The sequence below is a fragment of the Arctopsyche grandis genome, chromosome 6, assembly GCF_051622035.1.
Source record: "Arctopsyche grandis isolate Sample6627 chromosome 6, ASM5162203v2, whole genome shotgun sequence".
NCBI classification, from domain to species: Eukaryota; Metazoa; Arthropoda; class Insecta; order Trichoptera; family Hydropsychidae; genus Arctopsyche; species Arctopsyche grandis.
The window spans coordinates 21535110-21561470 of NC_135360.1; the positions used below are offsets into that span (position 1 = coordinate 21535110).

The 26361-nt window shown below is 32.7% G+C and overlaps 4 protein-coding genes across 6 annotated transcripts in view; 2 read left to right on the forward strand and 2 right to left on the reverse strand.

Moving 5' to 3' along the window:
• Nucleotides 1–5033: 5033 nt before the first annotated feature.
• Nucleotides 5034–9398, reverse strand: LOC143913836 (cytochrome P450 4C1-like). The gene is made up of 12 exons (XM_077433852.1): nucleotides 9106–9398; nucleotides 8089–8266; nucleotides 7435–7541; nucleotides 7263–7353; nucleotides 6918–7106; nucleotides 6762–6831; nucleotides 6475–6677; nucleotides 6157–6266; nucleotides 5983–6051; nucleotides 5683–5851; nucleotides 5425–5604; nucleotides 5034–5341 (listed from the first exon to the last, which is right to left on the reverse strand). The coding sequence occupies exons 1-12, from the start codon at nucleotides 9124–9126 to the stop codon at nucleotides 5181–5183; spliced, it is 1548 nt and encodes a 515-aa protein (XP_077289978.1). The 5' UTR covers nucleotides 9127–9398; the 3' UTR covers nucleotides 5034–5180.
• A 359-nt stretch (nucleotides 9399–9757) lies between these two features.
• On the reverse strand, nucleotides 9758–14963 carry spag (RNA polymerase II-associated protein spaghetti). Of its 2 annotated transcripts, XM_077433853.1 has the most exons (9): nucleotides 14648–14963; nucleotides 13204–13320; nucleotides 12991–13110; nucleotides 12796–12923; nucleotides 11429–11639; nucleotides 11111–11341; nucleotides 10560–11000; nucleotides 10289–10478; nucleotides 9758–10217 (listed from the first exon to the last, which is right to left on the reverse strand). In XM_077433853.1, exons 1-9 carry the CDS (start codon nucleotides 14807–14809, stop codon nucleotides 10129–10131), a joined length of 1689 nt encoding a protein of 562 aa, XP_077289979.1. In that variant the 5' UTR covers nucleotides 14810–14963; the 3' UTR covers nucleotides 9758–10128. The 2 variants fall into 2 exon arrangements, with proteins under 2 accessions (XP_077289979.1, XP_077289980.1); XM_077433854.1 differs by lacking the exon at nucleotides 13204–13320 and having other exon boundaries at nucleotides 14648–14950.
• A 2027-nt stretch (nucleotides 14964–16990) lies between these two features.
• ND-49 (NADH dehydrogenase (ubiquinone) 49 kDa subunit) lies at nucleotides 16991–20271 on the forward strand. Its single transcript, XM_077433899.1, has 10 exons — nucleotides 16991–17160; nucleotides 17406–17518; nucleotides 18017–18126; nucleotides 18202–18403; nucleotides 18520–18707; nucleotides 18787–18950; nucleotides 19024–19143; nucleotides 19222–19351; nucleotides 19426–19571; nucleotides 19642–20271. Exons 1-10 carry the CDS (start codon nucleotides 17072–17074, stop codon nucleotides 19769–19771), a joined length of 1392 nt encoding a protein of 463 aa, XP_077290025.1. The 5' UTR covers nucleotides 16991–17071; the 3' UTR covers nucleotides 19772–20271.
• A 4372-nt stretch (nucleotides 20272–24643) lies between these two features.
• Nucleotides 24644–26361, forward strand: part of LOC143913889 (uncharacterized) — a 43452-nt gene continuing 41734 nt past the window's right edge. For both annotated transcript variants that reach the window (XM_077433935.1, XM_077433936.1), the window contains exon 1: nucleotides 24644–25353. The gene's annotated coding sequence lies outside the window, so the exon portion shown is untranslated. The remainder of the gene's footprint in view (nucleotides 25354–26361) is intronic.

Genomic DNA, 26361 nt, shown 5'->3' on the forward strand with positions numbered 1-26361 from the left:
GTGGTTTTATGGGTTCATACGCCTGGACGTAGTTCGTGGTTTTTATGGGTTCAGTGAGTTCTTCCTTTGTTTCCAAGACACGTGTATAGAAACACGTGTCGACCTTTTGACGAGGCGAGCGTGTGCCATGCGTTAATGACTTTCCTAGATATGTGTCGCAGTGACCTGATGAGATCATTTCAGTTGTACTATATGCCTACAGACCTTTAAATTATTTTAAAAAACGATTTGTTTTTCCGAGAATTGCCTTTACGAATTTTATTATGAAAATGGCCGAAAACAACGATTCAATAACGACTCTCCAGCATACACTTCGTGAACGAGTTATTGCAAGGTTGTGCTTATTTTTATACTTGTGAACGAAATATGTATGAGGTCAGCTGTCACTAAGGTTTAGGTCACTTAAGGTTTCCAATTTGAGTAATCGAGTACTTCGTAGTATATTCGTTCATTTTATAAGGTCTCTCCAATCGAGTATTTTGAAAATTACTCTCAAATCTAAATTTTTGAAATATTTCAAAAGTAAAAATAAATTTATTAACGTCCTGCTTTCGGCGTTTATACCCTAAATAGAGCTTAGAGCGGTACTATCAGGTAATTTTTTTTGCATTGTTTCAGTCGTCGGCTAAGCTAATGGGGTTCGACGAAAAATATTATTTTGTGTCTTCGTGTCCTCCCGACTTATTTTATCAACGGAAACTAACAATATGAAATATCAACAAGATATATTTTAGATTTGTCGACTAATGGGTGCAGCTGTGGCGTAAACGATTATAGAACTAATAAATTGTTTTTACCAATCCGTCATCGGAAATTATAAACCAAAACATTTGTACATTTTTAAAGGCATTCAAAGTAAAATCAGTTATTTAAAGTGACCAGACTGATCGGTGCTGTGCTGCTCTTCCTCGAAGACATCCATGCACGCCCGCACCAGCATCACCACTACCAGTGCCGGCCTTACACCCAATGGCGCCCTCGGGCAATTTTTTCTAAACACCTTTAGAAAAAAATTTCGCCTTTGGCGCTCTTATCTAAAATTGTGTATGGCTTTTGGCGCTTTAATTTAAATTTTAAAATTTAAAGCGCTTTTGACGCATCGAGCGCCGCCCTAACTTATTTGGCGGCCTCGGGCGCCGCCCGACCCAGCCCCCCCTAAAACGGGCACTGACTTCTACCACTGCGGTTGTCACTACAACGTGAATATCAAAGACGGTTCGGTGATTATTGGTTACAAAGCACTCGTCCAAAAGTCACTAAAATCTCTATATATAACAGAACATGTAGCAGCCGAAAAGTCCATCATACTAACGATAACTACCATACTGACGAGAACTTGAGTGCCAAATATTGCGTATTCTCGATTTTCATGGTAAAAATTGTCTTTGTGACCACCGCAATGTGACTAATAATCCAATTACCATCAAAGACGTTACTAAAGCTGATATCCTTGACTCCAATCCTGATATATCGTCACTTAAGCTGATATCCTCGACTCCAAAGCTGAGTATTTACATACAAGAGTATTTTTACTACATGACTTAATACAATTGTCATTTTTTTTAACGTGAGATGTTTTAGATATGGAAATTGCATATATTAAGCATTCATATATTGAAAAGATTTTGCTACGCAAATATATATATTTGTTTTGTGTTGTCTGTAATAAGCTGACCATCTGTAATACCACCCATATGTTTTCATTACATGAAAACGTTTATTATAAATTGATGTACTGTTGTAACTTGATAAATAAATTATTTATTATTTATTGTATCGTTTGTTTTTTGTCTTATCTTTGTATTGTTTATATTTTTTGTGTTTTGGAATCTACAATACATATGTAGTATATATTACTAACTGATTTATATTTGTTATATATTCATCATAATTTATATTTATTACTTATATATAAAATTATTAATTATTTATTATGAATTGTCAGTCTTGGACATTGTAGTAGTCTGTCTATTATACATGCGTTTTCTTCTCACCTTCTTTTAATGATGATTGGAAAACCAATTTTAATATATGTACATTATTTATGCACAATAAATAAGGCAAATGTAAAAAAATCTGTATATCTTAATTGATTCCGTTTTATTACTTTATTTTATCATAAATTTTATTGTAAATATATACAATGGTTGCTATACAATATACATAGTATAGTCGACGCACAATTGTGGGTTATATCGACATGATAATTTCATAAATGCGTAATAAATAATTTCATAAATTTTAAGCAGGGTTTCTAAACCGGGCAGCAATTTTTTTTTTCAAATAGTTTTTTAGCAATCCAAACTTTTACGTATGCAGGGTTTCTAAGCCAAGGTTCGCAAATCGTTATTATGAACTTTGCTTTTGATAAAAAATGGGAGAATCTTTGAAATATTTTTTGTTTAACTCAGTTGAGAAACCCTGAATTTGTAGGATTTGAAAACATAATTTTTGGGGAAAAAATCGAAAACCAAAGATTGTCCCATTTTTTATCAAGAGCAAATTTCATAATGACGATTTGTGACCCTTGGCTTAGAAACCCTGCATACGTAAAATTTTGGATAGCTAAAAAACTATTTGAAAAAAAAATTGTCGCTGGTTTAGAAACCCTGCTTAAAAATAAATTTTTGCGGCCTTAGTTGAGAAACCCTGCTTGCGTAATATTTCAAGGCACAAAGAGTATCAAATAAATTTATTCGCATTTATGAAATTATCACGTAGATATGACCGACAATTTCAATACAGTAATTATTTTCGAAAACGCATATTTTGCGCTGAATTGTCGTTGCGCAAAATCAATTACGAGCTAAATTTGCGTTGCGAATTGTTATATTTAGATACCACATGCAATTTAGTGCCGATCACCTACATTATACAATTTATCATGATATTAACAAGCAGAATTGCAGATTTTTAAAAAAGAAAAGCAAATTTTCATGCACTATTGCATTACCGGACAAAAGATGTTCCGGAGCGTAAAAATTATTTAAACGAAAAAGTAGGTATAAATATGTACTTCAAAAATAAAATAAAAAACACATTTTGGGTCATACATGTATGTATGTTTTTATTATCATTAAATTTAAACACGGTCATATCGTATCCATTGACATCAATTTACACATATCTAAAATTCGGGAAAGTTCATAGGGATAAAGGTGAGAATACAGAAAAAAAATAGATATTATTTTCAAATAAATTATTGTTGACATAATAATTAACATTTGATTACAGTGAATTTCATGGTAATTGGACTATTCGTGACATTGGGGTGGTCACAAAGACAATTTTTGCCATGAAAATCGCGAATACACAATATTTAGCACTCAAGTTCTCGTTACTATGATAGTTATCGTTAGTATGATGGACTTTTCGGCTGCCAGATGTTCCGTTATAGAGATTTTAGTGACTTTGTGACGAGTAATTTGTGACCAGTAATCACCGAACCGAATTTCATAGATTTAACAAATTTATTTACGCACTGGTCCGAAGGGTCGAATTGGTATATATATATTGGCAAGTATAAACAATACTATAGAATTTCAACGAGACCGCTCCAATGAATAGATGATCCCATGTATATACCACACGTTACCGCGTATATGACCGCCGTCTAACATGTTTTTTCTGTATGTTTAAAACTATCTAAAAAATATATCCCACGTACAACACCCCGCATCCCGCGCTGTGTGTTCACGCCCTTATACAATCACCACACCCCTTATACAAACAATTGTCTAGTGAAAAACATAGGTTTCTGAAAAAATCGGAAGGCTCCTCGTTGTTAATAGTCAGTTATAAATAAATGTACAAAAAATATAAATAAATAAATATGTATTCTGAAATTTGAGGGTGTTATTTGAAAGGTTGGATTATGCAGTTTTCAGTTGACACCATGGCTTGGTTGATTTAGCACCGTGCTTTTGTAGTGGAAGTCTTCATTATAAATGGTAGTTCGCCGATCGCCACGCAGCAAGCATTTCTAACCACTTCGAGCTTGGTCAATGTAACCCCACTCCAGATTTAAAAAAAAAACAAATCACAGATGGATGGCGAGCTTCAGGGAAACAGATTGAGCATTAAAAAGGAAATCCCTTGCTTCCATTCTGAAGTCCCCTCATAGGTCAACGCGAAAATACGCTATCAAGTGTTAGGAGAATTTAATGAGGACCGCTAAAGTTTTTATTTAGATATTCAAAACTGCATTATATGTAGAATACATGAATAAATAGTTTTTCCTAAATGTAGTTTAGTTTGTTTTTTATTAGCTTTCTAAATCGGGGCGCTCTTTCAACCATATGCTGTATATATTTAAAACCATCTCTTTCACAAGAAAATTCTTCAAAGCTAATAAGTACACAAAGATTTATTTGCATTTTTGGTAATCATCAGGATGTAGGTCTCAATACATGATTTTTTAATTAAGAAAGTCATTAAATAAATTAATTGAATAAAGTAAATTAAAGATAAACCGACAATTAATATAAAGATAATTTTTTTATTCTTAATTAATTAAATTTTATTGTAATAATTGCTTAAATAAATCGTTACCGGTAGATACCAGCAGTATAGCTCGGTGGTTGCGTTTATGCTAACCACCGAGATTCCCAGGTTAGAGCTCTGGGTCAACCTCAATTGAAAAGAATTTATTCGGAGTATTTCTGCAGTGCTTCAGGTCAGACTTGGATATTTGTGACTCCTAATCGATCGTTTCCTCATCAAATTGACAAAACCATTCTATTTACTATTTGAATATAATTTCAAATGTATGTATGTTTAATACCATAGGTGTCGCTCAGAGGCAACCCGTAATAGCATAATAGTAAATTATGCTAAATAGTGGTTTGGTGATTATTGCCCACAAAGCACTGGTGATTATTGCCAAAAGTCACTAAATTCTCTATAACAGAACATCTGCCAGCCGAAAAGTTCATCATACTAACGATAGCTATCATACTAATGAGAACTCGAGTGCCAAATATTCCGTATTCGCGATTTTCATGGCAAAAATTGTCTGAAAAAAAAAGTTTGACTCATTTATTCTCACATAAAATAAGTGTCCCATAAAAAATAAAACATCCAGTGATTTGTAAGTAGGTATTGTAAATATACATATATATGTAGAAGTAGAATAACACAACATTTTTAAGTACAATACATTTTTATTAAAAAATATTTTATTACTTCCGTTTTTCTAACAATATTTGAATTCCATTTTCCAGTTTTAAAACCAATTCAAACAAGGGAATTATTTCATCTGGTTTATGTATTGATGTCAGTTTATATTTTCTTAAAAATGTAGCTATTATTACTTTTTCTTCTAATAGCGCAAACTTTTGACCTATAAATATTATAAAATCAACATGATAACTCAACATGTCCTTTAAATATAGAAATCATACGAAAATATTTCTTTATAATTACCAATGCAATTTCTTGGACCTGCAGAAAAAGGCAAATAAGCATATGGATGTCTACCTTTCACATTCTCAGCAAGAAATCTATCCGGATCAAACTTTTCCGGGTCTGGAAAATAGCGTTCATCACGATGTAAATAATAGAAAAATAATGTCACTGCTGTTCCAGCTGGCACATTATATTTTCCTGGAAATATACAAAACCAAATTATATTCACAAACTATAATACATACAATAATTTAAATATATTTTTCAATTGCATACCAAATTTGACATCTTCCTCTAAATCTCGACCAACTAATGGCACTGGAGGATACAATCTCATAGCTTCCTTTATTACCATTTCTAAATATTTCATATCAGTGACATCTTTTATTGTTATAGGACGCTCATTATCTCCCATAATACCTTTAATTTCATTTGCTACTCGATCCTAAAAAATATGTACAATTCACTATGAACCACTATTTTAAAATTATATATAAATAACTGCTAAAGAAACAAAGTAGGGATTTTTTTAAGTTTACTATTGGAATTGTGAACTTTTCTAAAAATATGTAATACCTGTTGTTCAGGATGAAGACCAAGTAGATAGAGGCACACACTGATTCCTGTTGCAGTTGTATCATGTCCCTTTAAAATTATATTATTTACATATTATAACCTTCCACAAATATTATCATAGTATTTTATCTCATATATAAATAATAGAAATTAAAAACAGCCATTGTATTCAACCTCAAACATAAATGTGTCAACTTCTTCTCTTATCGCATTTTCACTTATATTGGCACCATCGTCTACTGCTTTAAGCAATAAATCTAAAAACGCTGTTTTATTCTTCATACCTACAATTATAAAGATTTAATAAACAAGTCGAATTCAGTTAATAGTCAATAGTGTCTCAACCAGGGGAGAGGGGGTGCAAGAATGTATTTGCACCCTTTTTGAAATCTTTTGATTTAATATTCTGTTATTTTTGCAACAGTATCCTATTTTTTAACATCCTGCTTGCAACAACAATGTTCCAAAATTTAGATTTTTATGAATGTGTACCTGTTTCTTCATCTTGTTGCTGACGTCTTTTCATAGGAGCAGATTTACTTCTAGATATTTTTCTGTCTTGAATTATTTTCCTCGAATAATTGTGCAACACATTCAAAAGTTCAAAATATGTCTTACCACTACTTATTAGTTTAAATATTGCATCCGCATATAGCCATAATCGTCGGCTTCGGTAAGTTATTAATTGAGAAATGCTAAAATAATAAAATAATTCCGACAATGCATTCTTAATTGCTTAAAAACAAAAGCATTTTTTTTATTTATTTAAATTGTATTACCTATATACTGATTTTACATATTCAGATTGTTCTTCGTTTTGTGCATTGACATTGGTACCCATGGCTGTCTCTGTTGATATAATTTTATTTTCTTATGTTCGTTTATCCTTATTCTTATTAAATAGATTAAACAAAGGTATATTTTATATCAATTACCACATATGACGTCTAATGTGGCTCGTGCAATGAACGGGTAAATATCAAAAGATTCTGAAGTGTCACTCTTGCTATCCAATCTTTCAACAAATATGTTTGCTTTAGCAACAAATATTTCGTGAAAATTTTCTAACATCTTATAGTGGAAAGTGGGTGTTATGAGTTTTCTGTGTGTGTGCCATTTTGCACCTAAAAATATTTTTTAAATATAACATTGTGATAATTGTGTGTATATACGTATATACGAGTACTCATATCCTTAATAAAGTACTAAAAATTGCAAAGCAAAGAAATTTAGGTAAATATTTAGTATCGTAAATGTTACAAACAAAAAGCAAATGTCACCTGATGATGTCAACAGTCCATCTCCTAACCATTGAATAACAAATTTATATAACAAGGACTTTTTTAAATTCTTTGTTGAATTCAATAAGTGCTGCAAATAAAATAATAATAATTAGCATAAATCCTCATGTATTAAAAAAAATTATTTAAATTGTAGTCTAAAGGTTATTACCTCCATATCTTCGGCATTTCTAATAGCAACCACAGCTTCGGAACCAAACCAAATACGAAAAATTGGACCATATGTTTTAAATCTGTGTCCTATGTTCTTAACAACATCTAAAATAAATGAAAACCAATACAAATCATCATCTTGGCTATAATAATAAATATTTTTTAACAATCAAATGCATTTTTTTATAATGTGGTATTTTGTAATGTCTATACCCCTCAGGTATAAACACAGATTACCTAAACACAATCTGCTGTAGGTCATCGACTTTAGTGAGTCTTTAATTAATATTATGTATTAGATGTATTATGAGCATTTATAAGGATTGTAAATAGGTTTTTGAGCTCTTTTTCCTATTATGCTGTAGATTAACATTAGAATAATATAATACTATGAATACTAACCAAATTAAATTAAATTGTAAAATGGAAAATGATCAGTAGATCAGTAGCTATTAAAATAGATATAAGATGTATTGTGAACATAATTTTGTAATAATGAAAAGCATTTAAAAGTAAAGTAAGCTATAATAATAAATATTTTTAACAATCAAATGCATTTTTTATAATGTGGTATTTTCAACACAGTGGATGAATGTGTATGTGCATGTGTATTTTTACGTATTAATTTAAGTTCAATAATTGAATATCATACTTTTTCTATTTGCAGCAATATTGATTGCATTTCCAATGATGGGAAGAGCTAAGGGACCCGGAATCAAGTCGATTTGGGATGCCCAAATCCGCCATTTTAAGTATTTTATAACCAAATAAACCACTCCCGTAGCAATTACAATTGTCCACAGATAATCTTTCAACCTCCATTTCTGCAACTATTAACAAATACATACTATATTTTAGTTGTAAAATTATAGGCATATAAATCATTAACGAAGACTATGAACAAACAATATTAATATAACCACTAACGAGGAAGTAGCCGTTTACATAGCTCAATTTGCTAGCAACACTTTGAGGTCACCGGTATGTGAACTTAAGAATTAAATATACGATATAAAATTATCATTTCATGTTTTCATACAAATATTAAGTTGTTAAAATATGCAAATCCAATTCAAAATTTTATCCAACCAAATGCAATGAATTTTCTGGTCTTATCGCTCAAAAATACATAGATCTATTATATCGATGTATAAAATACTAGTGTTTTTACCCGGCTTCGCTCGGTATTTTTAATATAAACCGCTTAAACATGGCCAATCTAATAGTAAACATTTTATTACATTTATTTGAATAGTTTTATTTTATTTGAATATTCATTTTTTTAGTAAATTGAACGTCACGGATTCTACGAACCAACCAACAAACAAACATACATACATACAAAATCTCTTTCGAAATTATATATTAAATGTACAATCAATCAAAAATTTTAAGAAAATGATATTTAATTAAATTATTTTAAATACATATGTATTATAAAATGAGATGCAATCAATTTATGTAAATTATTTTAATGACATTCGATCCTTTCAAATAGCATACATATAATACATTACAAGTTTACTATATTGATATGCTTCAGAAGCTCTGGCTTAGAACGCTTCAAATACAACAAGTTCTGTGGCATCTGCAAATGGACCAAACCCGCTTTACCGTTATTGCTATGTTGAGTTAAAAGATACATAATAGAAATTTAATCTAGTATTACGTCGATTTCATCTTGCTCCATGTTAACTCGTGTGCTTAATTCGAAACGTCACTTTAATTAATATAGCTACTGTGTGTATCACTCTGCTTTGCAGTTACATTTATAGACACAACCTGCACATCTGGTGCTAAAATCAGACTGACGCTGAATGGCCTTCAAAAGTATAACACGCCCAACACATCATTATTTTTTATCCATTTCTCATCTCAATTTATTTCGCATTTACTTACTTCAATGATAAAATGATTTGAAATATTAAATCACCAAAAATAATTACCATTGCTACAATATTACATACTAGATATACATATGAACATATGTATTGTAGAGATATACGTACATATGTATGTAACTTGCAAATTTAGAATATGTACTTGCAATTTCGTATCTAATTTTTAATATGTACTTGCAATACCACATACAATTTAGTGCCGAAAACCTACATTATACAATTTATCATGATATTAACAAGTATAATTGCAGATTTTTAAAAAAGAAAATCAAATTTTCATGCACTATCGCTTTATTGACATCGTGTAATATTATTTAATGTGTTTATTTACTTTTACACCAGACAGGAGATGTTCTGGAACGTAAAATTATTTAAATAAAAAAGTATACATACTTCAAAAATAAAATAAAAAACATATTTTGGGTCATACATGTATGTTTTTATTATCATTAAATTTGAACACAGTCATATCGTATCCATTGACATCAATTTACATATATCTAAAATTCGGGAAAGTTCATAGGGATAAAGGTGTGAATACAGAAGAAAATAGATATTTTCAAATAAATTATTGTTGACATAATAATTAAAGTTGATTACAGTGAATTTCATATATTTAACAAATTTATTTACGTACTATTCTGTAATTTTCTTTTTCCTACACACTATACATATAACATTTCAGAAATTTATTTATGCGAAAATATTATTTCACCAAAAGTACACATGAAATTTTTTACCATAGGAATACAAATGCAAACCACACCATATACATAAATATCTGTGTGCAATTATATTTCATATTTATTTTTAATCTGTTGCATATCTTCGTCTGAGCATTCGCCATTTTCCTTGCAGCGATTTAAGATATCCGTCAATGCTAAAAACATAATTTTATTTAGAAGACAACAATATAAATATGTATTACTTACATAAAAAATAAACAAATACCTTGCTTATCACCATCAGATAAAAACATAGCTAGGGTGCTGAATCGTCTAACTTCAGATAAAGATTTCAAATATGGAAAAGCACCTTCAGAAAAATCTTCACTGGCGCAGATAATTTTCAATATATCAGATAAAACATCGCTCTCTAGAGATTCTTTAAAAATTGAAGGTACATTCGACGGATGTATGGCCTGAAAATAGCAATTTATGAATAAATTATTATAATATGTAATTTTAAATCAATTCTTAAGTTATTGACAGAGTATGCTTACTTTCAAATAAGCACTGCGTTGTTTGTCTTTGCCTTTCAAAAGTCTCCAATCGGATAAGAATTGAACAGCGGACTTTGGAACGCCAAAAACATCAGTAGTCTCACAAGATGCCTCCTGGTTTGGAACAACTTGAACTTCTGTTATGGGTTCGGGTTTGGCTTTATTTTCATATTCTTGTTTCTTAGTATCCTCTACCTTCAAATCAATCGAATCCCCCTTTTTTGGCTGAATATTGCCATCGGGCTTTGGAGAGGATTTTTTTGCTTTTTGGGCTTTGTGCGCATTGATTCTCCTCAAATCATCCCTGTGTTTGAAAGGGTTCTTTTTGTTCATGTACTTTGCAACAGTTTTTGTGAAGTCATTAGCTGAAGATTTCAATGACACTGCAGTGATACTGGATCCTTTAGGTATTTCACCAATCGGAATTCTTATAAGCGGTTCCTATTCAAATATTTGAAAAATAAATTAATCAAGACAAATATCAGGTAATTTCACATTCATTCATATAGGTAGGTACATATAGGTATATAAAATAATAAAATAATTATTACTCTAGATCTCAAATGCGGAGGCTTTTCTATAGCTTCCACAAATATTTCTGATAAAGTATTCTTCTTTTTGTGTTTTTTATTATGTTTAGATTCTTTGTGACTAGATTTTTCAGTAATATTTGGTTTGGACCTCTCTTCTTTGACATTTTCAACGTTTTTATCTTCAAATACAAATTGAGGAGGGGATGTTTCCCCCGATGGTGTTGTAGCAGGTGATGATTTAGAATTAGGCTACAACAAAATTAAAATGATGTACATATGTAACTAAATAGATATAAATTATGTTTGCAAATTAATAGTATATCATTAGACACTTACTCCTTTAGTACCCATCCTTTGTATTAATGAAGATAATTGACGTTGGACTACTACATTGTCCGGTTGAATCCGCAATATATCGCTCAAATCACATGCTGCACGACGCAGAGATCCCAAACCTTCCCGAGCACAGCTTCGCCGTTGTAGCGCTTTTATATACGTTGGATCAAGCTCCAATGCTGTTGTACAATCAGCTTCAGCTTCATGCAACCTTAAACATACAAAAGTTTCTATAATATTAAGAAAACCTAAATTTGAAGGCAAGAAGAAATTGCAAACGTCTGAATACAACCAATATTCTTTATATCTATGAATACTATGTACATATACACTAGGAGTTCCAATACTGGTAATACCAACACCGTTTCTATCAGTTTTTGATGAAAATACGACCATTGGTACTACTAAAAGTGCGCCCCAATTCCGGAATGACGTAGCAAGGGGTGTGGCGAGTGTAGAAAGGTGTCATTTGAAAGGTTGGGTTATACAGTTTTCAGCTGACGCCATGGCTTGGTCGGTTTAGTACCGTGCTTTTGTAGTGGAAGACTTTATTAGAAATGGTAGTTAATTGGTAATCATCAGGATGTAAAAGGTCTCAATACACAATTTTTTAACTAAGAAAGTAATTAAATAAATTTATTGATTGAAGTAAATTAATGATAAAACGAAAACTAATCTAAAGATAATTTTTTTATTCTTAATTAATAAAATTTTATTGTAATAATTGCTTAAATAAATCGTTACCGGTAGATACCAGCAGTATAGCTCGGTGGTTGCGTTTCTGCTAACCACCGAGATTCCCAGGTTCGATGACTTGGTTCGACCTCAATTGAAAATAATTTATTCGGAGTATTTCTGCAGTGCTTCTGGTCAGATCGTTTGCCAATTTATCTGATTGCATTGTTGAAACAGCTCCTCATAAAATTGACAAAACCATTCTATCTACTATTTGAATATGATTTCAAATGTATGTAAGTTTAATACCATAGGTGTCGCTCAGAGGCAACCTGTTATAGCATCATAGTAAAATATTTTTTTTTATAAATATAAATATGGTTCGGTGATTATTGCCCACAAAGCGCTCGCCCAAAAGTCATTAAAATCTCTATACGGAACATCTGCCAGCCAAAAAGTTCATCATACTAACGAGAACTCTAGTGCCAAATATTCTTTTGGGCGATCGCAATGTGCGTAATAATCCAATTGTCATAATTATATGTACCAGTAGTGACCAAATTATTTTCGCTAGTACAGATAGTGACAAATTTTGGTATTTTTGGAATCCCTAATATACGTGTATGTTAGAAAGCTAAGATAAATTTTGATTTTTGCATTGGCAATTCGTGATTAAAATTAAATTGAAATACTTTTCTTTCTTCAGGTAGCACAATGCCCGATTAGCAAAGTAAATGGCATCATTTTGATATAGATCGATGGCACGAGTATAACATTCAATAGCTTCATCCCATTTTTTCTCTTGAACAAGTTTGTTGCCCTGTAAAAATAAATGCATGAAATACATATACGTATGCATATGTACATGCTGAAAATTATAAACAAACTTTTTCTTTTTCTAGATGCGCTTCTTGTTTAAGTCTCTCCTTCTTATCTTCTTCGCTGTCTTTGCCATCAAGAGACGGCGGAATAGTTTTAGGTTGATCTATTAATTCACATGCCTTGTCCTAAACGAAAAACATTATACAAAGTTAAAAATTTTGTATAAACACCATTTAATTTAAAAATAAAAATAAAATAATAAAAACATTAATATGTACCACATCAAACTTTTCCCAAGCGGAATAATCAGACGATGATATTCTTTTTTCTACGGGTTTTGGTTCTGGTGTTATTGTCTTACCCTTTTTCGATTTACTCCTAACAGGTGGATAATCCTAAAAGACATATAGAACGAATGGTAAATTTATTGAATTGTTGTTCGCCCCACCGATGACAATGCGCAAAACCAATCAAAGCGGATTTTTCAAACAGAAACACTTAGCATCTGGTCGTAACACTACCTACACAATACAAAGAATAGTAAAGTAGTTGTGCAACGTTCCACAGAAGACCAGTGGACAGAAGAAAAGACGCAAAAAACATGAAAGTAAATGTTATTTGTAGACTTATACGTACTACCCAAGTCGAAAACCAAACATACACAATCTACATGACCAGGTGTCAATACATATGTAGATCAGCCATTTGTAGACTCTAATAGAAGAGAGCACTCTTGTAAAATTATTTTCATTTTCAAATGTTCAAGTGGTTTGAATACCATATTGCAATTAAATATCGATTTCTATGACGCCCATATTCAAAGGATCAGTAACCTTGAATGCTTTCGGTCAGTTATTCACAGAATGCGGTACTTGATTTGGTAGATAGGCTTGCACTTCACTCAAAAACCAATTATTATGCTTCGCTATGACATCCCATTTCGCGTTCCCTTTTACGTCATAGGTCATAGGTTAACAAATGGCGTAGTAATGTATAATTTTTAAATTTATTCCTACCTTATGGCGGAAACGAAGATATGTCTTGAAGAATAGTCTAGAAGGCGTCCAGCTTCGTTCTATAAAGTCCCAGTTCGCGTTCGTTCTTCGTCCCGCGTATTTCCTCATTTGACCCACATTCGTTATATATATATATATATATGTATATTGGGTTTTATCGAGATTCGTGGATGCCATTATTAAAACGTACTAACGAATTGAAACATATGTTCGTATAATATGAAACATATAATCTTCAGAAACGCGCACGAATCCTGTTTTTAACACATATGTTGATATAATATCGAAGCTTAATAATCGATTTTTCAGCATAAGCTGCACTACATAAGTACCCAAAAAAAAATGAACATATGGATGTTAAAAAACAACCGTTTAACTAGATGGATCGATTATTTAAATTAATCGAACGAATTAACTTATTTTAATCAATTTTTTTCAAAACCATATGTTTAAAGTCAACGCGTAAAATTATACGCATTTTCTCACTTTCAACATATTTTCACCTGACATATTCTATCAAAAATATTTTGAAGCGATTTCAATTCCTCCTAGAGGGTCTAAAAGATGAGGATCTGAAAATAATGGTGTGTAATGATCATTCAATATGTTGTGAAAATAGTGCATTTTCATTCACGAAATGATAATTTTGTAGGTGAGAAAGAGATGAAGAGATGAAGAGAGGGGAGTTTCGAGGTTAGAAGAGCACCTGGTCGTCGGGTAAATCGATCGCGTCACTCAGATGAGTTTGTTGCAGGCGAGAGGAGCGCTCCCACTCGGCCATCTCGCTCAGGAACGAGTTCAGCTCCTCCGCGTTCTCTCTCAGGCTCTCCTGGAGCTGGAAATCGGCATCGGCGTCTCCTTCGCACATCTTCGCACTCAAACTCGCACTCGCACTCGCACTACACACCCGACACCCGACACCCGACACTCACCACTCACCACTCACTACTCAACACTCAACACTCGCACAAACAATCAACTGTCACCGAACGACAATCGCGGCCTAAACGATCTTTGTTTATGTCCATACACCAAATATACTATTGTACTTCATCTCATCATAACATGCTTCTATTCGAAGACAGCCTTTTTGTTTTTCATGAAATAAGAATATTTTATTCGCATTATAACCAATTGTGCCTAACCCAACCTAACAAAAACTTTTTTTTAATTTTGAAAATTAAAAAGTAACAGTAAAGGTCTGTTCATACCTAGTCGGCACTATCGACTTCAGCAGGTATCCGGCCGTGCGAAAAGTATTCTTTGGTACATTTTGTATGGGTATATTCATATCAACCGTCACGTTTACGCCACGGCAGGCTTACAGCAGTACCCGACATTTCCTGTTCATACCTTACAGCAACATCCGTCAACGTATCGTATCCGTCTTTTTGGCCATCGTGGAGATATACACGCGAATTACGTGCCATGAGTCTGCCGCTTTGCTTTTTTGGACCAATTATCGATAGTGACAGTTGACAGCTGTTCAATCTTTCGACATGGTTTTGGCGCTGACAATGACTTTTTGATAATGTTTCCTTAACTTTTGTAGATTTTTTGGTGATTTGTGTTTTTATTTTATCCAGTATTGTTCCAAATTGGTATCGGTTCATACGGGAATGTTTAAAAAAAATTTGTCCATCATCCACAAGCTCCTTATACAGTGTCCAAAACTCTCCTTCGGTTTTAATATTTTTAAACATGGGATGCACATCAAAACGCCTCCGTGCTTTTTTATTGCCTTCTTGAGCTTCTTCTTCCAACAACAGCGCGATTATACATAATTTTTCGTTCGATAAACGCCGAAACATTTTTGCTTACTTGTATTCTGACGCGTAGCTACGAACGCACGTATATGCATTCATATTGTAAGTACTCGACAATACGACGTAAGCAATATTGCGCCGTATCGTCATGGCCTGTAATGTATAAGTAAGCCGATTTTGCCTTGCACTCGGCCAAAGTGCTGTGAACGTGACGTAACCGCGACGTGTAGGTAGATATGAATATAAATGTAATAAAATGACATATTTGAAACGGAGTCGTGCAGTGCTGAAGCCGTGCAGTGCTGCTAAGTATGAACAGACCTTAATATGATGACAACCATTTTAATTGGCTAATCTATGTATATATTTAACAATTACTCACACAATTATTGTATAAGTGGACCCCTAATATTTTTGTAGCATCACGTTCGTCTATCTCTCTGTACAATAGTTGTTTTTTATTTAATTACATATATATATATATATATATGAAGTTTCGTACTCAAATAAGTCCGTTTTTTTATAGGGACGTCATTTGGGAGGGCAGAAGGATGCATTTACCCCTTCCCTAATTTTGGCTATATCAGGAACATGCTTTTAATTTAATGAATCTTAATCAAATTAATTATTCGTTTCTAAAATTTTAGACCAGCAGAAACTACAACAAGTTTAGAATGATGACCAGAAACTTCTCCCAAAAAAAAGGTTTTATAAAAAACAATCACAAATCGGCCAAATTTTGGCCCCTCCATCCTTTCTGGAAAAAGCTGAAATGACGCCCCTGCTTGCCCCCTCTTAGATATGGTAAGGCCAGAAACGCATTACATTTAACCAAATCGGATATTCGTTACTAACATTTTAGATAAGCAGAAACTGCAACAAATTTAAAAATGTCGATCAAAAGCTTCTTAAAAAAAATGGTTTTTTAAAAAACAATAAAATATTCGTCAACTTTTGTTCCCACCTTCCCTTCTAGTGAAAGCTGAAATGTCGTCCCTGACTTTTAACGAAAACAATGGTAGCATCCATACCCCGCTTGGGCAGGTCTGGAAATTTTTTGCTTGGTAAACGAAAGGTTAATGTAAAAATGTATCTTTAATTAATACTCAACGCAATGAGATCTATTAGTCGATTAATCGCGTGACCTTATTGGCTGTTAGATATCAAATGCTGGTCAGCAGTCACCCACTGTTTGACGAACACTGACCGTCCAATCTCCACATTACAATATAGTTTTAAAAATTGAATTTCCAATTAAATATACATGCATACTTAATTTAAGGCACAACGTTCATGGTCAGCTGGCAAGGTGTTACGTGTGAATGTTAGCACTGTCAGCTGTCAACGGCTGTCGGTGAATCGTCATGTCTCATTGCTTATCGGTGGGGGCGCGCCTGGCAGGCAGCGCCACCAGAGCCCTATTGGCCCCCGCGACTGCGCCCCCAATTCTTATGTACGATCCACTTTTCGTTCAATCCATTTCCCCCACTGCACTCATTACATAACCCGCACAGGTTATGGCGACACATATACATGCAACACATCACCGCTATATGCCTACATACTAATACGTATTCCGAACTCTGATAACTTAATACAACAATCGATTCTATTGAAATTTCAGCATCTACCATCCGATGTAAATTCGATTGCACAAATCAATTCGCAATCGAAATTTATCACACTTTTCATTTACAGTTCCAGTCGTAATGCGAGGTGGTTTCCAGATGCCGAGTTTGCAAATACTTTCTCCGGACCCGTCTTGTATCCGGACAATTTTTTGGCAAAGCTTCCAATGTTACCAACCAATCGTACGTATATATAGATGTATTTTTTGTATGAACGTTGCATTTCCAAAGCCCGAATTTTATTTGTTACTGTGTCATTATATATATGATGGGAAAATCTAAAATATAAGTGGTACATACTGCCTACGTAATTATGTAAATGATCACAACATACATACATGTGTGTATATTTTTATGTACTGCTGCTATTTTGACAGCCTTTTTCAGAGTTTCTTTAAATCATTCTGCTGTCAATTTTAGAATCTTAGAATCAACTTAAAATTCATTTGTTTTATTTCAGAATTTCTGATTGGATTTTAAATTATGTACATCAAGTACATGAATATATAGTAAAAACTGAAAAACTGTATAAATTGATAAAGTATGAAACGACTAAATCGACCGATTTGTCAATAAAAAATAAAATATCATTTTTGTCTCTAGTTTACTATTTTTATTATATACAAGGCCCATATTAATACAATCCAGATAAAAATCACATTATTATTAAATATATTTCAGGTAAAGTGCGAATAGTTGAGAAGCAGGTACATAATCTTACTTTGAATTTTGGCCCTCAACATCCCGCCGCTCATGGTGTGCTCCGTTTAGTCCTGGAACTTGATGGAGAGGTATATATAAATACGGTAATAAATTTACTTAAAATGTATTACCTATTGTACTTTCATATTTTATTTTGATTATAGATTGTTCGTCGTGCCGATCCTCATATTGGGCTGTTACATCGCGGCACTGAGAAACTTATTGAGTATAAAACGTACACTCAAGCGTTGCCATACTTCGATCGCTTGGATTATGTTTCCATGATGTGCAATGAACAATGTTACAGCTTAGCCATAGAAAAACTTCTCAATATCGAAGTACCAATTAGAGCTAAATATATCAGAAGTTAGTCCAATTTTTAATGTTGCATTAAAAAGTGTCAATTGATGAATGTGTATTAAATATATTATATATTACATAATATTATGTATGTACTAAACTGCAATATTCTTCATTTATAGCCTTGTTTGCTGAGATCACGCGTCTTCTCAATCATATCATGGCAATAGGTTCCCATTCTTTGGACGTAGGAGCCATTACGCCATTTTTCTGGCTGTTTGAAGAGCGAGAAAAGATGATGGAATTCTACGAACGTGTTTCTGGTGCTCGTATGCACGCAGCCTACATTCGACCAGGCGGAGTCGCTCTTGTTAGTTCAATTAGTTATATATGGTTAAATTAACTGAAATAACTACAAGATTCGTCAATCAATGCGTGTCTTATTGTAGGATCTCCCGCTAGGTTTGCTAGATGACATTTATGAATTTTCATCTAAATTCAGTGAACGCTTGGATGAAGTAGAAGATGTCTTAACTATCAACAGAATTTGGGTACAGAGAACTAAAGATATTGGCATAGTTTCGGCTGAAGATGCTCTCAACTACGGTTTCAGGTAGTTAAATACCAATTATGTTTTATTTGGTATTTTTTTATATTTATTTTTATTTTTACTATTTTTATTTCAGTGGTGTGATGTTGCGAGGATCTGGAATTAAATGGGATTTGAGAAAAACTCAACCTTATGATGCTTACGATCTTGTTGAATTTGATGTTCCTGTTGGAACTTATGGAGATTGTTACGATCGGTATAATTTTTATTATTAATATTGTATTCTATTACTTAATTCTAGAAAGGTTTTAATAAATATATTATAATATTCTAGTTATCTGTGTCGTCTTGAAGAAATGAGGCAATCGTTGAGAATTATCGACCAGTGCTTGAATCAAATGCCGGCCGGTGAAATTAAAACTGATGATGCCAAGTTGTGTCCACCTTCACGTCAAGAAATGAAGGTGCGGTGTTAATCAAAGGATTTGCCTAGTTTTTTTGCATCTTACACTATTTTATTTTGTGTATTTCTTTATAGACATCTATGGAAGCTCTGATTCATCACTTCAAGCTCTTCACTCAGGGATATCAAGTGCCTCCCGGTGCTACTTACACTTGTATTGAAGCACCGAAGGGAGAATTCGGAGTATATATTGTCGCTGATGGAAGCTCGAAGCCATATCGGTAGTATAACATGTTTTTACTGAAACAAATTTGTATTATCACATTGTTTCTAACTTTATTTTATTTCCAGTTGCAAGATTAAGGCTCCAGGCTTTGCTCATTTGGCTGCTCTAGAAAAGATCGGCAAGAATTCTATGTTGGCTGATATTGTTGCTATCATCGGAACTTTAGATGTAGTGTTTGGCGAAATCGATCGATAAATAAAAATAAAATGAATGAGCTCCAATATGATACCTTTATTTTGTTTTCATTCAGTAACACATTCTCTATGAGTATTTATCAACTGAAATAATAAATCCAACAAATTACTTTGAAAATCAAAACGATTTCAGCTTCGAAAGTGGTATTTATTGCTAGTAAATTCATTGTTAGACATTTGTATATACATAGACGATAAGATCATGAATAAATTCTTTATTTATACGATGTATTTCATTTTTACAGTATATCTTATGAATAATATTCAGATGTTTTAAGTTGTAATATGTAAGTATGTTCAAATGTTAACGAGGGTTTTGGTCCGTAGAAAACAATGCAATATAACTCCTTTCGCCGTTATTTCTCAGAGCACGACACATTTGTAACTAGTGTTATATACTTAAATAATATACTAAATTTGTTTAGAGTTTATAATGAAAGTATCATTAGAAACAATAAAAATGAAATATGAAGATAACCGTGGATAATTATTTTCTGGTATACACCTATTATTTTATTTTTAGCTACACCTCATTTCATTTCTTTATTGAACTATGTACATATGTAATTCAAGTTTGACGTATTGTCGAGTTAATTAATATTTTTTCAGATGAAAGTTTTTACAAACAATAGAATTATTTATTTGCACTTATTCACAGTATTTATCATTTGTTCATTTTTAAATTGCTTTATTAACATTGAACCAATGTATATATTTACATATCGACATGTGAAGAATTAGCGGGAATGGAAAAAAACCAAAATTTTCCACAAAATTCCACCATGCTAAAATAGAGTACATTAAGGTAATATTTTTATTTTATTTTTACATAGAGATACACCAGGTAGACCCCAATGTGTCTTCCTAGACAATTAATTACAAAAATTATTGCATTTTTATTATATAAATTACTGTATTTCGAGAGGCTGAAGAACACGAAATTAATAATTAATTAATTAATCCATTGAGACATCTATGGATTTAGACTTGTGCATATTTTTTTATATATTGTACATAAATCAAATCCAGATATTTGTGACAGCGGGTAGGATGATTTTTGCCAATTTGAGGAACCGTTTCAACAATGAAAATCAGATTAATTGGCAAACTCTGGTAAGAAATGATCGACCTGGAGCATAAATATCCAAGTCTAACCAGCAGTATTAAAAATTAGTACAGGGTCGAACCCAGTAATCTCTCAGTGCTATATATAAACGCAACCACCGGGCCATATTGCTGGCTAAATATAAAGCTAGGAGCAAGGTACAGAGGTGCATTTTTTTGTGGAAGCAAATATTTTAATATTTTGCAAGATATGCAAATGTGTGTAGATAAATGGCACCATTAATTAACTACAAGATTGCGATAAAGAAATATCGCATCCTTGGAGCACACTGGTTTATGTACCAGACCCAATTAATGACGGCAGCGTTTTAGAGATTGCAGTAAATAAAAAAATAATTGTTCTTAAGTTTTTTCCACTCGTAGTTGTGCGTTCCTTTAGATTCTGTTGATGTCTTTCCCGTTGATAGTTTAAAACCCAGTTTTGGAAAGGAATTAATGCGTGAATTAAAATGAAAGTTAAAACTTTTGTGCATCGTTTTTCCAAAAAAAACAATATTGTTTAAAAAAAATATCGATATCTTCTAGTAGAATATGAAAAGTGAGCGTTAATTAAATTTGCCCATATCGCGGATTGACTTGAGCACGCCCTATATTCGAATGTGCAAATTATAACAAACGTCAACAGCTATCCCCTTAATAATCCCACAACGATCTTTTCATAATACCCATTCTACTGTTTCCGACATTTTAAAAATCCTTTCTTTTAACAATCTTTCTGTCAGGCGACGACATTCTGATGCTATATTCTTCTTTAAGCTCATAAATGGTTTCCTTGATTGTTCTGATTTACTGAATAAGGTTAATTTCAGAATCCCAGTTCGATACCCTAGACGCGTTACACTCTTTTCACTTGATCCTTTCAATACTAATTCCCAAAAATATTTTTATCTGCAGCGCGTTTATCGTATGTTTAACGGAGAGCTGAATGAGGTTGATCTGTTTGGTATTTCCCTACATCAATTCAGGTCTAACATCAAGAGAATCTTGACCGATTGATTCATTTTTTCTTCTATTCTATTTTTCCAATATTTCCATTATTTTTATACTTTAGTTTAGTTATGTAATGTGCTATTTAATCATATTATAGCTTTCATTCCTTTCCATTTCATTTGTTTATTTTGTATTTACCTTTTTCATTTGTTTTTTATATTTGTAAATTTCAATTTCTTCTTATATTCTATCTTATAACCTTTTCCAAATATTTTAATACTATAGTTTAATTATGCAATGTACTACATATTTTGTCATGCCTTTATTCTTTACTTTTTAATTTGTTTTCCTTATATTTATCTTTTTCATTTTTGTAAAAATCTATTATTGGACTCGGGTGTTACATATATTATTTATTTACTTTTTGTGTTTTTTATACCTATCTCTGTACATCCTGTCTGTTGATTTTTCAATTAATAAAATAAAATAAAATAAAAAATAAAAAATAATCAAAAATATTCGATTTTTAATCTATTTTTCCTATTATGTTATATGCATATGCACATTAAAATAAGATTATACCTAGGGTTGCCAGGCGTCCCGATCAATCAGGACTGTTACCGGTTTTAAGCCTCGTGTTCCACTTCCAGTGTCCCGAACGAACCTTTCGGGATGCCCAAAAATCCAATTTTCAAAATTTTCTATTATGTATACTTTTAAAGCACTTTCAAAGTTACAAATTGATGGATTTAATATAGAAGTAGCAAAGATCTACAAAACATTTAACAGATTATTTGAAACAATGGACAATTAATTCCATTAAAAAATCGTTTGCAAGCTAAGAAGAGGTATGTAAAAAATATTCTGTGTTTTCCTGGATGAGTTTGGAAAAAATACCAGAATGGTATTGTACAAATGACACATATTTGTACATTCAATTTGTTGCATTAAAATATATTAAAAAGAGAATTATAATCTCCAAATTGGAATGGAAAGATAGCTGTAGAAAAATGAGTATAGTTAAATTTTTGCAAATAAAAATTGAATTTCTCGAACAATATAAAGATTTATATCGTATGTGCGAGTATATTTTATTCATTCTAGGGCATAATGGTAGCGTGGAGAAAATATTCTCGATGATGGAGATTCAATGAACTATTGAAAGAAATAGACTTTCTATAGATGTAATTGAAAGTTTTATACAGTGCATTAAAATCTATCATTTCAAATGTAATTATTTTAAAAAACTAAGTGATCTAATATTGTTGATTTTTCCGGGTGGGGTTCCCGGTTCGACTTGGAAGAAACCTGTCAACCCTAATTATACCATAAATACTAACAAAAATGATCACAAAACTTCATCTATTCTTACTAGGGTTTCTGACCCGGGTTGACCCGGGACAAACATTCCCGGGAATTCACGGAATTTTTGTTTTCCCATGTTTCGGGAATTCTTATCTCGAATCCCGGGAATTGGATTTAAAAAAATCTTGAAAATATACAACATTTTCAAGACTGCACGAAAGGTAATAATAAATCAAATACACAAAGAATCGTAAAATATTCTCAACTTCGACCGAAACTGAAAGAGTTTTTTTCATTGCTGGAAATTTTCGTACCAAATCTAGAAATAGGCTTTCGGATTCTCATTTAAATACTTTAGTATTCTTAAGAAGCTACTTTAAATAAGTTTACTTTTATAATTAAATTTTTTCCAATTAATAGATATATTATGTATTGTTTACTTTTTTATATTTTGTAAATAAATAAATATTTTTTTATTAATAAAAAATATATTAAATTGAAAAAAAAAAGTTTTTTAATATGTGTCCCGGGATCTCGGGAATCCTGAGAACAATCACAGGTTCCGTCCCGTGTCTCGGGAATTGAAAAAGTCCGGGAATACAGAAACCCTAATTCTTACTACGTACATAGATAAAGTAAAAATATGTAAAATAGACAATGATCATTGGAACGGTAGCTATTATAATATGTAGAGTCTATTCTAATTTTAATAGACTTAAGTTTTTTTTTTTTTTTTATTTATTCATATACATATATTTACAGGATATAATGTTTATTTCAAAGTTGGACATGTATTCCTTATCAGATAAGAGTAGCTCTTGTGCCTGATAAGGGAGCTACGATTCTATTATAAATTCTTAAAATCTATTATTATATTTTTTATATAAAAATTACATTAAAATTTTTCAGTGCAAGTTTTTTTTGAAGAAGTGTTTAATTTTTTTTACTTGTTCTGTTTGGTTAACAATACAGCGCAATTCAGAAGGGAGATTATTATAGTTATTTATGGCTTAGAAAATATAATGGTTTTGCATTTGTGTTGTTTTAAAATTTGGTGTGATAAATTGGTTTCCATTTCTCATTAGTTTATAAAATTCTTGATATTCTTTGTTATTTTTTTCTTTACACATTTTTATAATGGAAGCTTGCTTAAATATGTCATCGATATTTGGTACTGGAAATAGTTTAAAAAGCGATTTTGTCGAGAAAGTAGAGTTTTTTTTAAGTATTACTTTTATAATAATTTTTTGCGAAACTTTTACTGAATTTAGATTGTTTGTTTTGAAGATGTATCGTGAACATGATTTATGAACAATAAAAAACATCAAAAAATCAATAATCCAACAACAACAGATACTAATTTGCTTTTCAAATCCTGGTTGAACTTCTGAGAAGATCGCATTTACGACTAATTGAACGGAAGTGATTCCCAGCATCCTGAGGGAAGTCAGCCGCCATTTTGTGTCGCGGTGCCATTCGGCCATTCGGCCATTCGAGACTATTGTACACGTGCAGTGGTGGAGTGGCGCGCAAATTCAAATGAGATGAGCGAGATGAGCGCTCTCTGTCGGCTGCAGTGTCAATGTCACCGTCACATCACCATCACCATCACCATCACCATTACCATCACCACCGCCATCGCCAGGGCGGCGAGCGGCGACCGAGAGGCCAGAAGCCAGAAGCGAGAAGCGAGATCAGACAGCCGGCGGCAGAACCAGTTTGTCAGCTAGCAGTTAGCAGTTATAGCAGTCGAGGAGCAGAACTGCACAAGTGTGTTGCGTCGTCGTTTGTTGTCTCGCCAATCGCCAGCTCGCCACCGGAATACGGGGATGGGGAGCCTCAAGACCAAGCCAAAAGGTCCTTCCCGAAGTCTCGACCTCTCGGTCTCCATCTCTGCTTCCAGCTCGGAGTCTTCGAGCCGGTCTGAAAATGGTGCTCCGTTCCAGCCTCGCTAATTGCTCGACCAACACACTGCTGTGACGTCGCCACTGTTTTGCCATGCCCATGCCGTGCTAAAAGTGTGCGATTCGAGCCAAAGTGGAGGACCGCAGCCACCCAGCTTTGCATTTTCAACTCTTCCGTTTTGTGTCGGCTTATAAAGTGTGATTGGCGCGTGTTCGGAATTACAATCAGGGCCGCGCTTCTCGGAACCAAAAGTGGAACGGTCGCCTAGGGCCTCTGTATCTATTTCTCTATGTCTATGCGACCGCACCAATCTTGCAGGTACATATTTGTTATGTTACATTCTAAAACTCACATTAACTATGTACAATAGACTACGAACAAATGCGGGAAATTCAATGAAAAGTTCTGTTTGGCTGCTTAACATTCCTCATATATCGAATTCGGCATTGTTGTGACAGCAAACGTTGTACAAGTCCTAAAACTAATGACAAATTGCATAGGAACAGTCCGAACGATGACCCCCAAATATATGTGTATACCCACGTCAACTAAACTCTACCGTTTGTAAATTAAAAATGACAGAAATATCAAAAATAGTCCGTTTCATATACGATACAAGAAAACCATTAAAAAATATTCAATTGTTTGTTTTTTCATATAACAAAAATGATTCATAAAATAAAATATGGATTTGATATTCAATTAGACTTTGGTGTTTGTACCTAGCGAATAGAAAATTGGCTATGAATTTAAATCGTAGAATCACAATCACGAAACGTGAAAATATTTTGAAATCCGCCCACATGTTATCAACGAAACGTGCTAAGTGTCATACGAGAAACGTCAACACATACGTACTAGTTTTTGTTAATTTCAATTCCAACGTCAAACTTTCAAAGGCAGTTCCTTTAAAAAGCGGCATTACATTATACATAGTTAACTGTGAAAAGGTGTACGTTGAGGTTATAAGATCACCATTAGAAAGTCATAGCTCATTGTGGAACATGAGATTTTCTGCGTTCGCTATCTCGGATAAATACATATAATACTATTAGTGTCACCGTTTTATACGTACACGTGAAACTGAAGCAGAGAGACGCAGGATTACGGTCAGTGTGTATTTTCGTTTATTGTATAACAAAACATAATACAAATTTACAGTTAAACGAACAAACTTGTGTGTGTGTGTGTGTAAGTTCGTACGCGAAAAAAATGCAGCATCCTATGTTCCAGTTAGTCCGAGCGATATTTACATGTGATTGTCGCCGAGCACACGATAACTAATTATAATAATTAATATATTTACGTGCACGAGCCGCCTTTGAA

What these genes read in the sequence shown, in the direction of transcription:
- LOC143913836 (XM_077433852.1), bottom strand. Translation starts at nt 9,126, where the DNA reads ATGGAGCAAGATGAAATCGAC. An exon ending in TGGACTGTTGACATCATCAG is followed by an intron (nt 7,107 to 7,262) that starts GTGACATTTGCT and finishes AAATATTTTTAG; the next exon opens with GTGCAAAATGGCACACACAC. An exon ending in AGGTCCAAGAAATTGCATTG is followed by an intron (nt 5,342 to 5,424) that starts GTAATTATAAAG and finishes TAATATTTATAG; the next exon opens with GTCAAAAGTTTGCGCTATTA.
- spag (XM_077433853.1), bottom strand. Translation starts at nt 14,809, where the DNA reads ATGTGCGAAGGAGACGCCGATGCCGATTTCCAGCTCCAGGAGAGCCTG. An exon ending in TCGATTTACCCGACGACCAG is followed by an intron (nt 13,321 to 14,647) that starts GTGCTCTTCTAA and finishes TATGTCTTTTAG; the next exon opens with GATTATCCACCTGTTAGGAG. An exon ending in AAAGGATGGGTACTAAAGGA is followed by an intron (nt 11,342 to 11,428) that starts GTAAGTGTCTAA and finishes ATTTTGTTGTAG; the next exon opens with CCTAATTCTAAATCATCACC.
- ND-49 (XM_077433899.1), top strand. Translation starts at nt 17,072, where the DNA reads ATGTCTCATTGCTTATCGGTGGGGGCGCGCCTGGCAGGCAGCGCCACC. An exon ending in TAGAGCTAAATATATCAGAA is followed by an intron (nt 18,404 to 18,519) that starts GTTAGTCCAATT and finishes CTTCATTTATAG; the next exon opens with CCTTGTTTGCTGAGATCACG. An exon ending in GACCAGGCGGAGTCGCTCTT is followed by an intron (nt 18,708 to 18,786) that starts GTTAGTTCAATT and finishes GTCTTATTGTAG; the next exon opens with GATCTCCCGCTAGGTTTGCT.